We start from the raw sequence: 15,689 nt of genomic DNA, 5'->3' as shown, positions 1-15,689 counted from the left end.
ATTTCGTGAAGACTCCTAATTCTGAAACGTTGTTCGTTTTCCTCTCATTGCTCAAGGATTTTTCCTGTGCTTCACAAAACAGAGGTTGGGATTTTTTTTTTTTCTTAAATTATTGTGATAGTCTGGACTTTGGTTCTTGTGGTTGGTTTCCTTTTCTACTGGTTGATTCGGATCAGTGTAACAGGAAAATTAAGTCACAAAACGTACTTCATATCTATTAGTTTTAAGCTTTTCTCTGATTTCAGATAGTCTTTGGCCTCTATACATTTCTTTCCTGAATTTTTTTTCAAACCGGTTGAACTGAGTGCGTGGAAGCTCTAGACAGAACTTCTGCCGGGCATCTTCTTTTTCGTTTGATCCTACTCGCGTCGTTGGTGATTCTAATTTGTTTATTTCTAATAGCCACACGATTTCCTCCCCCAAATTTTCAGGGTAGGGGTTTTGACTCAGTGCTGAAATGGGGGTTATGTCAAGACGGGTATTACCCGTCTGTGGTAACCTCTGTTTCTTCTGTCCTTCTATGCGTGCTCGATCCAGGCAACCTGTCAAAAGGTACAAGAAGCTCCTTGCCGATACGTTTCCCAGATCCCAGGTGAATTTACTTCCTTCTGTATGTTACTTACACAAAACTCATTATTTTAGTCGAATGTGACCAAGAACTTTTCCGGTCTTTGAAGCAGAGTCTGGCAGGGAAATTCTAGTTGGTTATAAATGTTACCTCATTGGACTATTTTAGCTATATTGTTGAGTAATTGTTATACAGATTGTGTCAAATCATTTTTATGTCATTATTTGTTAAGTATTGTGTCAAATCATTATTTAGATTAAGAACCATTTTCTACATTGTATGAGCAAACAATGCCCACTTTGTATATTAGGCGACAGGTTTCCTGCCTTCTGCTTGCCTGCTGTCACATGGGGCTGATCCAAACTCTGTTAATCAAGTGCATAATTTTTGCACAATCATCAGGGAACTTGAAAACTTATTGTTGAAGGTCAAGTTTTACTTTGTGAATATGGTACAGAGAGCTCATCAAAATCTTCAGTTTCAAAGCAATCCACTGTTAGACTTTTTTAGGATTTACCAGTATCATGCATATTGCACTTATGTATTTATGTGAAATTCCAATTGTAGCTGACTTTAACATCTAGACAACATTTTGATGGTTGAATGCATTCTGCGGAACATGTTGCTGTTTTTAGTTTCATTTTTGTTTAAGATTTAGTTAGCAATCAATTTTCATGATAGGGGCTTAATTATCTTGTTTATGTTTTGGTAGGAAGGAGAGCCAAATGATAGGAAGATTTGCAAGCTTTGCGAGTATGCTTCAAAAAATGCAATGCGAATTCCTAAGGTATTATTGGATATGAAGGACAACATAAAGTTCTGCCGTTATTCCTAAATTGGAAGAAAGACCAATCTGCCTTATTGTTTAGTTCACTGACAGTTGATAATCAGCTTTAACAGCCATTTCTTCTCAAACAACTAAAATAAGAAACTTATTTCCTTTATTTTTTTTTTTTGATTTCTACCAGTTTCTTTTTCTATCTGATGCTCAACTGTTCCTATATGACTTTATTGGCTCTTCCACAGCACTTTAAAATCAGGCAGGTAGTGAATGAGTAATGTTTGTTTTAGGAAGAGGAAAGGAGAGTTAGATCTCTGTTCAGGTCTCCTTTCTGCAATTCTAGTTTGAGTCACATGACCTTTGATTTAGAAACAAGCATAGTATATTTAATAGGTCAATTTTATGGCCAATAATCCCTTTAGGACTAATCTATTAAAGTTAGATTTGTGTCAGCGAACTTAGGGAGTATTACTTACATTACCTATGTGGGATTATTCCCATTAACATTTCTCCTCACATCTACACCTGAACAAATAGACAATGGGCTTAAGACATTTTTTTTTGAAATTGCAATGATTTTATTTCAAGAAGGAAAAGTGTACATCAAGGGAGGCCTCTCCTTACGACAAGAGATTGAAGGGAGAGACCCAATTTAGCACGGGAATCCGTAGCAAAATTGGCTGATCTAAGTACATGGGACCAGGAACATGGGATAAGAGGAAATAAATTCATAATATCAAGGAATAGTTGCCTATGATGCTAGGGTGGGAATGTGGAGGAGGAGCACCATCCAATGACCACCCAGGAGTCCCCTTCAATAATGAGCGGACCGCTAAAATGATCATGGAAGATACGAAGGTCATGGAGAAGACCAGAAAGCTCCAAAGTAGTTGAATTAGCAATGCCGAGAGGCCCGGAGTAATAAGCGCAATGCCGCTAGGGTTGTAAATCACACCGCCAAAGCCCGCTATCCCAGGATTATCGAGAGCGCTGCCATTGAAGTTGATTTTGAAGTGACTAGCAAGGGGAGTCCAAGCCACCCAAGGGGTGTAGAGGGAGTGAACATCTGAGCAACCATTTTCTAGTTGATGCATAGAGGGGCGCAAGAGAGACACTCAAACTCCCTTCTGGTGTGGATTCAGTCTGAGATGAGGCACATGGCAGTGCAAGAGACTTCAGTAGTCGTGTGGGAGACACGATCAAACCTCCGAGAGTTCCTCTCCTTCCAGAGGCACCAAGGGATGTGGGCAACATAGGCCGATAAGAGGAGCTTACCCAAGTTGGGCAGGCGAGTCCCAGAGGGTTGGTGGCACAAAGTACCCGGGTCATGTGGGAGGCTTGGAGGCCCAAATTGCTGAGGAGAGAGGTCCAAACCTGCTAGGCAAAAGAGCAAAGCAGGAGGATGTGACTAGTAGTTTCCTCCTCAATCCCACAAAAAGGGCAAAGGGGATCCATGGACGAGTTGTCCCATCGAAGGAGATTGTTAGTGGACACTCCAGGGGGGGGGGGGGGGGGGAGGGGGGTGAGGCGCTAAGCAGTAGCGGCTGGGTAAGTGACAAGGGAGCCAAATTCATTTGGTCAGCCACGCGAGCCCGAATCTTAACATCACCAAGATCATCAATCAAGTCGCAAATAGCAACGGCCTCCTCATTAGTGAGGTCATGTCTCAAATGAAAGTCCCAAGAGCCACTTCCCCAAGCATCGGCAACAGAGAGGTCACGGTAGGTGGTGAGCTAGAAAGGCGGGGGGAAGAAGGAAACGAGGGGGCCATCACCTGCCCACCAGTCAATCCAAAAATTGAGGCTGGAGCTGTCACCAACAAAAAAGTGGATAGCGGATCGGAGGAACGGGAATGAATAGAACATCGCTTTCCAAATGGGGGAGAGGTTACGCCTGCTATCAAAAATTGAGGCTGGAGAAGGGGGGATCAATATGGAGTCCCATAATAGTCGTCTTCCTCCAGTTGATCTTCTGACCAGAAGTGATCTCAAAGAGTCCAAGAAGATCCTTGATATTGCGGATTTGATCAAGCATGCCAAAACCGAAGCAAATAGTATCGTTTGCAAACTGGAGCAGCAGAATATCAAAGTTGCTCTGATCCGAGATAGCATCAAGCCACCCGAGGTTGCGGGCCTAGTAGAACATGGAGGATAAGTAATCGGCGATAAGATTAAAGAGCAGCGGGGAGAGGGGGTCTCCTTGCCGGATCTCACGAGAGCCATGAAAGTAGCCGCAAACAGTGCCGTTGAGAAGCAATGAGTAAGAGGTCGATGAAATGCAACTCTGAATCGAAAACCTCCATATGTCTCCAAAGCCCATGCGTTGTAAAACATCATCAAGGAGAGACCAACTCACACGATCGAGGGCTTTCTCAAGGTCGAGCTTGAGGACAAAGCAGGGGAGACCCAATTTGGAGAGGCGATCAATAATCTCGAGGGCAGCCATGGCGGAGTCCAGTATGTCTCTATCGCGGATAAAAAGCATTCTGACCTCTGTGGATGATGGTGGGGCGAATAACCTTGAGACGATGAGCCTTAATGCTGGCAATGATCTTGTATGTACTATACAGACAATACTTATCGGTCTGAAGTTATGTGGATGCTCAACATTGGCTTTCTTAGGCAATAACACAGTAAGGGAAGTTCTAACACTTTTGAAAGTGATGCCCATATCATAGAAGTTGCGAACCATGGAGAGAATGTTCGTCTTCAAAGTGGGTCGATAGAGCTTGTAGAACTCGCCATTATACCCATTGGGGCCCAAGGCTTTGTCATAGGGTAGGCCCATACTGACATCATCAATATCAAGGTCCGAGAAGGGGAGTTCAATGAAGGCAGGAGAGATCAAGGAGAAATGGAGATGAGGGAGCTGAGGGTGGTGGTGGCATTCTTCTCTGTATAAATATGTGAAAAAAACTGAGAAAGGCGTTAGTAATGGAGGCCCTATTCGAGGTAAATTCATTGTTAATGGACAAAGAAGTGACCTGGTTAGACCTCTGACGGGCCGAGGTGATGGCATGAAAGAATTTTGTGTTGGCATCTCCCTTGACCAACCACTTAAACGTTGCTTTCATTACACCTGCACAATGTGGAGAATAGACTGAAATTATTTTGAAGAGAAATATGATGAGAGAATTCAGCATAAGAAGACACCTTTGCTCCTCAGTAAGGTCAAGGTCAACAATCTGAGACTGGAGAGAGGACTTATCGGCAATGGCAGAGAGGCGACATTCCGAGGACCAAGATTTGAGTTTATCCTTGAGCTGCTTAAACTTGCGCTGGAGGATCCAACCATCATAGTTAGAGCCCCCAATAGTCGTCCTCCACGAGTTAATCCGGTCAGCAAATTGCTTATCTGTTATGGTCCTGGGTTAAGTACTTGGCTTTCCACTACCTACCATGCCGGTCTTTTGGGTAGTATTGGCTAGGTGCTTAACATTTGGTATAAGAGCTAGTGCTACGTCCCGAGTTCGATTCCCAACGGACGCGGGTGATCACGAGCCCCGGAATGTACGGTTTCCCGGTTAGGCTAGGTCCCTCGTCGCTATGTGTTAAGACGCCGTGGTTGTCGGCTCTTAAGGACAGGTGTAATGTTGTGCTCCTGGGTTAAGTACCTATGCCTTCCGCTCCTAACAGGCCGGTCTTTTGGGTAGTATTGGCTAGGTGCTTAACATCAACAACTATGAGTTGTCAAACCGAAAGGGAGCTGGACCCCACTTGTCATATTTGGGGTCAATCTGGATGGACCAATGATCAGAGCCCGCACAATTCAGAATTGACCCATAAACATTCTTATGAATTTTCAGCCAATCACTAGTGGCAAAGAAACGGTCTAGCTTGCATAGGACCGGTGGCCTCTGCCCATTAGACCAAGTACAATTCTTGCCATAGACGCAAATCTCCTCCAATTCGAAGCTTCCAATAAAATTAGCAAAGCAGCGCATAGTGGAAGATATTCTAGTTGCAGGGGGGATTTATCACTACAGAATCTGGTTGCATTGAAATCCCCTGCAAGAAGCCAAGAGACGGGCCAATGTGGGAGAAGATCAGAAAGATCTTCCCAAAAAGAACGACATTCTCGGTAATGAGTGGGCCCATAAACTTCAGTGAGGCCCCAAGTAAATCCGGTACATTTGACCCGCAGCTTAATCCCAATAGAAAAGGAGCCAATGACATGGTCCATTGCATCAACAACGGCCAGCTGGAGGGAGGGGGTCCATCTGGGCGCTACAGCTGTTGACAGGAGGGATGACTGTTGCGGAAGGCGATTGAGGTTTGGTTTGAAGGGGGATAAGTGCAAGGCTTGGGCCGTGGGGTGGGTGAGGTCAGTTGCGGAAGGTGGGGGGGTCTTGGTTCTGGCTGGGATAAGGGGGAGACATAGTGCTGGTTAAATAGGAGCAAAAGGGTCGTGCTGGGCAGAGGTAGTTTGGAGGGGTAATGACGAAAATTAAGCGGAGGGATAAGGTTCGATGAGTTGGCGGGTTTTTTCTGTTGGGGGGCCTCCAAGTGGGAGAAGGAAGAACCAAGTGGCGAGGGTAGTGGGAGGGCCTGGTTTTGAAGCGTGGTCAGCAAGGTCTCATGAGGGGATAGGGGGTTTAGGGCGGCATGGGAAGTTTTGCAGGGGTGGTTCGGGATTCAAATTTGAAAAAAAGGGGAGGGGAGGTAGTTGCAGGCAGAGCGGCAGAAGTGTGTTAGGGGAGGGGGGGAGCTTGCGGGTAGACCAGGTGATTCACCGGGTTAGCCAAGTTATGGCGATCCACGTGACTTGGTTGGGCATCATCACTACTCCAGCTTCCGGTGAGAGCAACAATGTCATTGGTGAGATCGCCAAAGATGTTGTAGAGCCAAAAGGACTGGTTGACATCGAGATGCAGAAAGGACTTTCTGGACTGCATGTTGTTGGGTTTAATGAATAGTCAGGCGAAGTCAAGCCAGCGGCGATTGGCTGTACAGTCATCAAGCCGGACAAGGGAGCCGTAATGATTGGTAATAAGCCGGAAGATATTCTCGTTCCATAATTCCTGCAGAAGACCAACAATCAGAAGCCATTGACCAAAACAACACCGGTGCGAGGATGGGGACCAGTCTTGGACGGAAAAGATGAGGGCTGAGGAGGGGAGCCAGACAGCCATCCATTGATCCCCAAGCGATCGAAAAGTGACCATTCACTCACTGGGGTGTAATTTTCGGAGCAACTAGTCTGAAATAATCTCACCATCAGCAGGCAAACGTCCGAAGAGACAAAGGCTGCGCAAGCCAGTCGGTTGAGGCTGAAGCGGAGTAGATGCAGGGGGATCGAAATGGCTGGCGGACCAGTTGAAAGAGGTGTTCATGGCCTTCGGAATGGTAACATGGGCCATGGTGGTGTGGTCTCGATAATGGGTAATGCGGCAGACAAGGGCGTTGTTTTGGTGAACAACAAGGAAGTAGAAGCACCAAGGTCCAATCTAGAGCTCCTCCTTGGACCTCAGTGAGGAGTCATGATTGTACCTAGTGGCCTCCGTGAATTGGGTGATGAAGGACGTGCATGCTGCTGAAGGCATGTCACGCTCTAGTCATCACCGTCACCCGAACACAGGGATTAGCCCAAAGAGCCACTCGGGTGTTTGACAATGTGTTGGGGCCATAACTGAAGCAGAAGGGGGCAATGATGGGTGGTACAGTGTCACAAGGAAGTCTATCTCAAGGCTTTCGTTTGCTAACAGTGGTCCAAACTGCGCCATCTTTGTCTTCGTCTTTGTCGGTCCTCAGAGTGTCGCATGGAATGCCAGGCCGGGAGATCCTCGCCTTGTTGCTGTTGTTGCGGCGATGAAGTGAAGTAGGAGCTTGGGCAGGCCACTTGAGATCTTCGTTTCTTGACAACTTAAATACGGTAAAAATTAAACAGGACATAAAATAATCCCAATAAAACAAACAACCTACTAGTCTTATCTAAAACTGTCTAGCTAGTTAGGAGAAAGGATTTTTTTGTTTTTAAGCCAAAGTTAGGAGGGTTTTTCCCAACTAATAACACATGATTTTGGTTTCTGATAGTAACCCATTTGAGATTATTTCCACTAACAATACTAAAGAAGGAAAATGTGATTCAGCACTCAGCAAGTGAAAAACCCATGCTTTTAGACATTGATGTCTTGAGCTGGCACATAAGATGCGACTTCACTATATTATCCTATATGCTGAACTATGAGCTTTTTCCTCCTCAATGTTACATGAAGGAATTAATTAGTAATTAATAATACTAATTAGTAATAAATCCTTCTAATTAGTAATAAATCTGGATTTAGAATGTCTCACTTAATCTTGCACTTGCTAAACATTGCCTTGATGTCTTGAATCAGTAATTGAGAAATGATTTTATCATAGATTGCTAAACTTTTAGCAATTAATCAACATAAATCTGGTTAAAAATAATTGGATTGTTATCTTTGTTGTAGATTTGCCTAGTCTTGCCTTGATGGTGTCAATATTATGTTTATGAATCAAAAGTTGTTTATGCTGACACCGGCATCTCCATACCATCATAATATTCCGAACTATGCTCACCGAATCATTTTTCTTGCCATTTTATACTAATTTACTTATATATTTTTTTGGACTTTCCGCAGATAACAAAAAGTTTAGAGCAGAGATTTTTTAAGGATCTTCGAAATGAACTCTTCCACCAAGCCAAAATTGTGGTTTGCATATATAGGAAACTGTTAGCTACATGTAAGGAGCAGATGTAAGTTTTACAAAATTTCAAACCTTTTTTTCTGTTCTTTTCCAGGTTGATTTTCATGCTGAAAATTCATTAATAGACATGTTGAAATCTTGGTATTCTTTTTTCTTTCTTTTTCTTCTTCTTCTTCTTCTTCTTCTTCTTCTTCTTCTTTTAATATTTTTATCAGCTTGAAAATATTTGCTTTTTTTTCCTTTGTGAACTGAGAAAAGCCTAAAAACAATGATGATATTTATACAGTCAGAAAATTCTAATATCTCAAACAAATTTAAAATTGTAAATCTTCTAAATTGTTTAATGGTTCACTTTTGAAAGAAAACCACAAAATTGTGTTCAAATGTCTATAACACTTATTGATGTGTATGTTAGGTGGTGGTATTAACTTCATTTACAAAGATGGGATATTTGATGACTTTCTTAGACATATAAGTCTAATTAAAACGACTCAGAACAATTCAGTGGAAATATTTATAATCAAATATTCAAATCCTTAAACTAGGCCTCTATATTTGAATGGACTATCTATAAGAGGAATATGTTATGATATTTTCTTGAAAGTGCACTTAGGTCATGTATCGCATAAGATGCATGTATAAACTCACGAGAGTTACATTTTGGTTAACAACTTTTTGTGTAACAGCAATCTCTCATTGATTGGGACGGTTCCCCCTCGTAATTTTGCTCTTTTGAACCTTTTAATATAACTCAGCACTATTGAAAAAAAAAAAAAACTTTTGGTGTAATAGTCTAGCTTTTGGGAGGAAAGAAATGCTAGGACATTTGAATACCGGCATGATTGTCATAGAACATTTGATTCATACTTACAATTTTGGGCAAATTACATTCATTTCAGCATTTCACTAGTTTTCCTAAGGTACCACTGGCATGAGGTAGCTACCTTTTAATTCTAGAAGTGCCCGATTATATTCCCAACACCCACCTCTTGAGGGTGGGTTAAAGCTAAATTTTTGTGGGAGTTCTAAAGGGAATCTGAGCCACACAGGAGGTGCTTCAAGACTATTTGGGGCAGGTTGTTAAGGTATATTCTGCATACTTTGGGGAATATGACACCACTGAGGCAGAACCCTAGGCCTTATTATGTGTGTTGGAGATTTTCAAGCAGAATTTTGGTTATCCTCTTGTGATAAAGGGTGATTCCTTTTTCCTAATTGGGTGGTTCTCATCAAGTATTATGCCTCCATGGAGATTTTGACATAAGCACGAGGAGATTCTTGATTTATGTCAAGGTCTCGATTTATATAGATCTCAAGTACAATGGTCTTATAATATTAGTGTTAAAGTTTTGTTTGATAACTTGGCAATGATGGGTGTTTCTGTCACTCATCTTGTTGTAGGGGACATTAACCTTTAGATGTGTGGGCTGATTTGAACTCATTGTAATCTTCTTTTGTTATTCTGTTTGGGTTTTGGGTGTTTTACCTTTCTTTTGGTTAGTGGGCTCTTCTTATCCCCAACCCACCTTTCTTGGGAAGTCATACCTCATCCAATCCACCAAGTGATATTTGAATCCATTTGAAGAATCTCTACACGAGAATCTATGGTCATTTTTTTTTTTTTAAAAGATGTATTACTAGAACGAGAGAAATTACAAAACTTGGGGGAGAACTCTGGTCAATTTCCTCAATTTTTTGTCTACGACATGTTGGACATGTAAGGATTGAGAGATTGAATAGGTAGACCAGCCGAATTTAATTTTATAAGGGTGAGATGAACTTCTTTAAAAAAATGTTTTCCCTTTCTAAGTGGAGAGTCATTGATCGAACTTCTTGAGAATGGGGGCCCTTCAAGCCCTGGAGGGTTGGTTTGCAGTGAGTGGCAGCCGTAAGCAGGTGTCAGGAAGATGATCATCCTTGCAGCCAAGAATCACTCCCATGCTATTAAGATTGTCTTCAGGCACATTGATTCCATGTCAAGATGACTTTGACCAGTTCATTTTCCTAGAGATAATCTCATATTAAAGTAAGATGACCTTGCGGTTTATTACTTGGTCATCTACACTTGGCAGAAAATGTAAGGTAGTATCCCCAATTTGAAGTCCTGGGATGTTCATATCAGCCTTATCTGCTATGGTGAGGAGCCAAGGATTCTTTTTTGCCTTGAGATAAAGAGAAAACAAAGTTTCACCAATTAAGTTAAAGAGCATGAGGTAAATGGGGTCTTATACTCCCATCAGCCTTATAATTGGTTTTGAACACCCAATGGCAGTCCACAACAGCTGCTCCAGTAAGAAGGTTAGAGAGACTCCCAAGTCCCTCTAGAAACCAAAGCCTCCGTCTCCTTATCTAAAGCTCCTTTTCACACAGGTGAAGCTTGGGCATCCTGCACTGAATTAGAAATAGAAGACAGACAAGGACATGGCAAAGGATCTGGAGGTAGGCAACAAAGAAACAAAAGGCACATATTTAGAGATGGGATGAGAAGTACATGACCTTTTGACTTTTCATAAGGAAATAAATACGTCTGAACCAGAGATGGCAAGATCTTTTTTTGATGAAACGTGAATTTTATTAAGAGAAACAAGGAGCTAACTCCTGACAACAAGAGATCGCAAGGGGGCTTCTTGCTTGGCTAGAGCATCAGCTACATAATTTGCTGATCTCGGAATGAGAGATCAGAAACACTCCAAGAGATTTACAATATCCAAAACTTCAAAAAAAACATCCCAGTGATGCCACGAAGGAGTAGAGGCATGCTGGCACCAACCGATCACCACCTTAGAGTCTCCCTCGATCAGGACAGGTCCGAAGCAATGATCACGAAAAACACAAAGCTCATTGAGGAGGCTTTGGAGTTCAGCCGTTGTGGAGTCTGCAATACCAAGGGGCCCGGAGAAAAAGACGATCTGGTTCCCAAGAGAGTCCCGGATCTACAGGCAAAGAGGATGATGGCTGGTCCAAAGGAGGCTCATAAATCTAGATGTCATGTGCAGGTGGAACTTTTGATGTTGGTGGCAAAGCATGCGATCATCGGCTATATAGCTGTGGTGGCTTTGGTAATGAAGGTGAGATACATGTACTCTGAGCATCCATAACAGCTATAGGTAGTGGACTATCTACAAATGAACTAGGCAAAAATGGAGATTGATTGAAGGACACAAAGTATGGAGTTTTTTCAAAAAATGTCAAGTTAGCAAAAACATATGTCTTGTGTGTGCTAGAATCATAACACTTATATCCCTTCTTATGACGTAAGTAGCCCAGAAAACCAGACATAATAGAACTAGGAGACAAGTTATCAACTGAATGAGTAAACAAGTGAACAGAACAAGTAGATCCAAACACATGAAGTAGAAGATAATTTTTTTTTGCACTGATGTTTAACGATTGCATGGGAATACATCCATGCAAAATATACAATGGCATTCGATTGATCAAGAAATAAGAAGTCAAAACCACATCACCCAAAAGGATTTAGGAACATGCATTCGAAACATCAATGTTCGGGCAACTTCAAGTAAATGAAATGTATGTTTTTCATTTCTGCAGCCCCGTTCTGTTGAGGGGTATATAGACAAGAGTTTTTGTGAGCAATACCATGAAGATCACAAAACGAAGTAAACTTGTAATTCATAAATTGAAGACCATTATCCTTACATAAGGTATGAATGGAAGTATAAAAAATGAAGTAAACTTGCAATTTGTAAATTGAAGACCATTATCCTTACATAAGGTATGAATGGAAGCATCAAATTGATTTTTTATTTCATAAAAATTTCTAAAATACATCAAAGTCCTTTAATTTCTCCTTAAGGAGATACACCTAAGTAACTTCACTAAAATCGTCAATAAAGGAAATATAGTAATGGAAACCAAACAGGTTAAGAACCCGACATGGACCCCATACATTAGAATGAACTAACTTAAATACTTGAGAACTACAACTAAGACTTGCTGAAAAATTGGTTCTATGGTGTTGGCTCAGTTGACACAATTCACACTCGAAGGAAATATCAGCCGGCAAAGAAGAAAAACATGGACAAAGTTTAGCCGGTGATGAATGTCCCAAGCGCAGGTGCCATAGGTATGGGGAGCTATTTGTTACAAGAGCCACTACCTTTGGAATAGATATATAATCCTGGAAGTAAAACCCACTTTTCTCATGCTCGAAACCCATCGTCCTCTTTGTTTACAAATCCTAGAAAATATATGAAATAGAAGAAAAGGTTACAAAACAATTTAAAGATTTAGTTATATTACGAACAGATAAAAAGTTTATAGAAAATTTGGAGCAAATAAAACGGAACTCAAGGACATACAAAGTATAGTATGAATAGTGCCCTCCTCCTGAACTAAGGAGATAGATCCATCTGCCAATGTAACAAAGCGATAGGATGGAGGAATCATAAATTTGAATAAGGTTGGCATACCTAACATATGTGTGGATGCTCTGAATTAATCCAGGAGGAAGAGTTAGATGTGTTCAATTGACCCAATCGTTGGAGTAATTGTTGAAGTTTTTCTTGTGGACCAGCATATGTTATAATCTCCTTTCGAAGTAGAATTAGCCCATGCTAGTTTCCAAATGATGCAGGACGAAGGTGGTTTGTTGTTGTAGTGAGGGAGAATGGAGAAAATAGAGGGAGAAAAAGAAGAAAGGAGGAAGAGAGGAAGAAGAAGAAGACAAGGGAAGTAGGGAGCTGAGAGCAGGGATGGGAAGAAGAAGAGAACAATAGGGGAGGAAATTCCAGTTTCATTCAATAATGTGATTTCAAAACATTACAAGTTTAAACAGAAATAAAAAAACCTAGTTGTCATTTCAAAATGACCAAAGTACCACTGATGACAAAGATGTCAAACAAATAAAATAATTACATCTAAGGGTAACAAAAATATAAATAATAAAATTACAAAATAACTCCTCATCAGTCCTAAATGACTCACTACTGAACCACAATGTGGTGGGTCTCATCGTGGACTGATGTCTTCTGGTGTAGACTTGTGTAATAGGCGGTACATGAGTGGTGTCCTCACCACCAAACTTTTCCCAACAGCTATCTAAGAAATGATTTGTTCTACCATAATGGACACTTTTTTATCACATCTATCACCACGTCCACATCCTTCAGTAGAAAAATCTCTGCCACGACCTTTGCCCATTCCCCCATGACCTTGTGAAGCTTCATACTTGTTTGAGGTAGAGTTAACGTTGAGGGCCGTTGCTTCAACTGTTTTATTATCTTTTTCACTTTTGGTGGTCACTACACTTCAGCATGGATTACACGATTGAGAGCCTAGAGGCATCATCATTCGCTAACAGCTGGGTTTGAATGACATCATGGTTAGGTCCAAGATCATCAAGAAACTGAGCCACTTGAATCTGATTTTTCTCCTTATGAAGTTCATCTACATTAGTGGTAAATGGGCTTTAATAAAATAGTCACTAACTGATTGATTACACCTTTGCATGCTGAAATATTTCACATATAACATAATGCACTTTTGACAACTTACTTTCTTGAGAGAGGATAGCTGCAAGTGTGTTCCATATGGTTTTGGAAGTCCCACAACTTATAACTTGATCACTTGGTTGCATGCTATTAACTAACCAGGTTATTACTTGATTATCTGCCTCTTCCCAACCCTCCATCACGGGATATGAAGGATCGTCTCTAAGATATTTCACTTTTCTCTTCGCTTTCAAAAACATAAGCACTGATTTGGACCAATTCACATAATTTCATCCATTTAATTTGACCGAAGTAATCCGAATAGAGTGTAAATCTCTACTATTTGAACTTTCAGTAGGTTTAATTGGAGCTATAGCTTTGATGAAATAGCTTTGCCAGATTCAGCTATTTTATCTTCTGATGGCCCCAAATCAGTCCACAAGTGGTATTAGAATAACTTAAGTAACACATAAAATACACCAGATAAGTAAACCTGCCTGCACAGATCAAGTAGGCCCCACACACCTCAGATTAGAGCATAAAAACGTCAAAAATCTGTAAGGTATACCAACAGATCTGTAATAACATACCATAAATCCTCAATTCCACCAAACTCACAATCAAAACTCCAAATACATCACCAATTATGCAGTAGTCACAAATAGGTGATGCAGACAGTATTTCATAACAAAACCATTAGACAATCCTTTGGGGGCAGTGGAAGAACAATACACTGACCAATCAGCAGTAGAAGCCATCAATCATATGGTTATGGCAGGAACAAAGTGGATAAATCTGACATTTATCTCACCAGTAGAAGAACTGTGAATAAGCTCCTGCAAAATTGAAACTGAAAAGTAAGAAGAAGAGACTGTGCGAAGAACTTTCCTAAGCTTGAGAGCTAGCGCTTTGATACCATGTAAAGTTTGAGATTTAGATGCAAGATAGAGGAGAGAAGAGACAAAGAAGAAGAGAGAAATGAAGGAAAGAAAGGCAGCATGAGAAGCTGCTCTCGTTAGGGGGAGAATTTGATCCCTAACAGGTTTTATCTGAAAAAAGGACAAATGACTAAAAGGCCCTTAAGTACAAGAGTTCATAATACACTACATATTAGGGCCTAAAAGAAACAGAAAATTGAACAGAATCATGGACTAACTTCCAAAACTACAATCTGACCACTAGATGCAGATATCACACTAATATAGATACCAAAAATACCCCTAACTCATTTTTCTAACAAATAATTAGTTTACTATTTAGTTAAAGAGGCAGACCGACCTATAAGCTATGCTGTTATGTGAAGATGATAAATTTGAATCTTGAGAGGATAGCCTGAGAAAATAGATGAATTATTTGTTTCCTTTCTTTTCTGCATTATCTCATAACCATTGTTTTATGCTTGTTCTTATTATGTGCTCTTATATTGTTCACTCAAAGATGGTCATTACATTGATTCTAATACAGTCATAAAACATACCTTGGTAATTTATTATAATTCTAGGTTGGTTCACAGCATTGATTTTTTCTGAAATGATATTTAATTGTTTCAGGCCTCTATATGCTAGTAGCTTGTTGTGCATTGTAACAACTCTTCTAGAACAAACCCGACAAGATGAAATGCGTATCCTGGGTTGTCTGATCCTTGTTGACTTTGTAAATAACCAGGTATAAACTCCTCTGATGAACTCATTGACATCTAAAATACCTCATGCTGTTATAGACTTAATCAAATCGTGTTTCTCTAAAACTTTTATCAGTATTTATTCTGTTCTTCTAAATGATCATTTGAATTTAAAATAAATGGTGCATAAAACCTTCGGAAGGCTGACTCATCTGTGCAATCAAAGTAGACAGATAGCACATATATGTTTAATTTAGAGGGCTTCATCCCCAAACTTTGTCAACTGGCTCAAGAGATAGGAGAAAATGACAAAGCACTTTGTTTGCGTTCAGCAGGGTTGCAAGCACTTGCTTCCTTGGTAAGCCTTTATTTACTTTTCCTGAAACTTTTTTATCTTCTCTTTTGTATTTTTTTCTGTCATGTTTGCTTTACAGTTTATGTTTCATCAGTCTCTCAGTTGAATGATTAGAGGTGCTTTGTCTAACCCTAATTCACTGAGCACACTATCATCTCCAGGTCTGGTTTATGGGCGAGTACTCCCACATAACTATGGATTTTGATGATGTAAGTCTTTTCTTCTGTCTTCTGTACTATT

At 40.7% G+C, this 15,689-nt stretch overlaps 1 protein-coding gene across 2 annotated transcripts in view; it reads left to right on the top strand.

Annotated features, from left to right (window-relative positions):
• LOC137963619 (protein SEMI-ROLLED LEAF 2-like) overlaps positions 1–15,689 on the top strand; it is a 29,652-nt gene that overhangs the window by 398 nt on the left and 13,565 nt on the right. Inside the window, exons 2-8 of one of the 2 annotated variants that reach the window (XM_068810757.1) lie at positions 57–84; positions 432–592; positions 1,281–1,355; positions 7,954–8,069; positions 15,024–15,138; positions 15,324–15,452; positions 15,611–15,658. In XM_068810757.1, coding sequence (XP_068666858.1) covers positions 458–592; positions 1,281–1,355; positions 7,954–8,069; positions 15,024–15,138; positions 15,324–15,452; positions 15,611–15,658 — 618 coding nt within the window. In that variant the 5' untranslated portion in view covers positions 57–84; positions 432–457. Of the gene's footprint in view, positions 1–56; positions 85–431; positions 593–1,280; positions 1,356–7,953; positions 8,070–15,023; positions 15,139–15,320; positions 15,453–15,610; positions 15,659–15,689 lie in introns of those variants that run through there. The other variant, XM_068810758.1, reaches the window with a different exon arrangement.

The sequence above is a fragment of the Aristolochia californica genome, unplaced genomic scaffold, assembly GCF_029961685.1.
Source record: "Aristolochia californica isolate CCGP_79_NKW_82.1479 unplaced genomic scaffold, dmAriCali1.0.hap1 SCAF_4, whole genome shotgun sequence".
NCBI lineage: Eukaryota > Viridiplantae > Streptophyta > Magnoliopsida > Piperales > Aristolochiaceae > Aristolochia > Aristolochia californica.
Note: the sequence above shows the minus strand (reverse complement) of the source record. Positions and strands in the feature narration are given on the sequence as shown.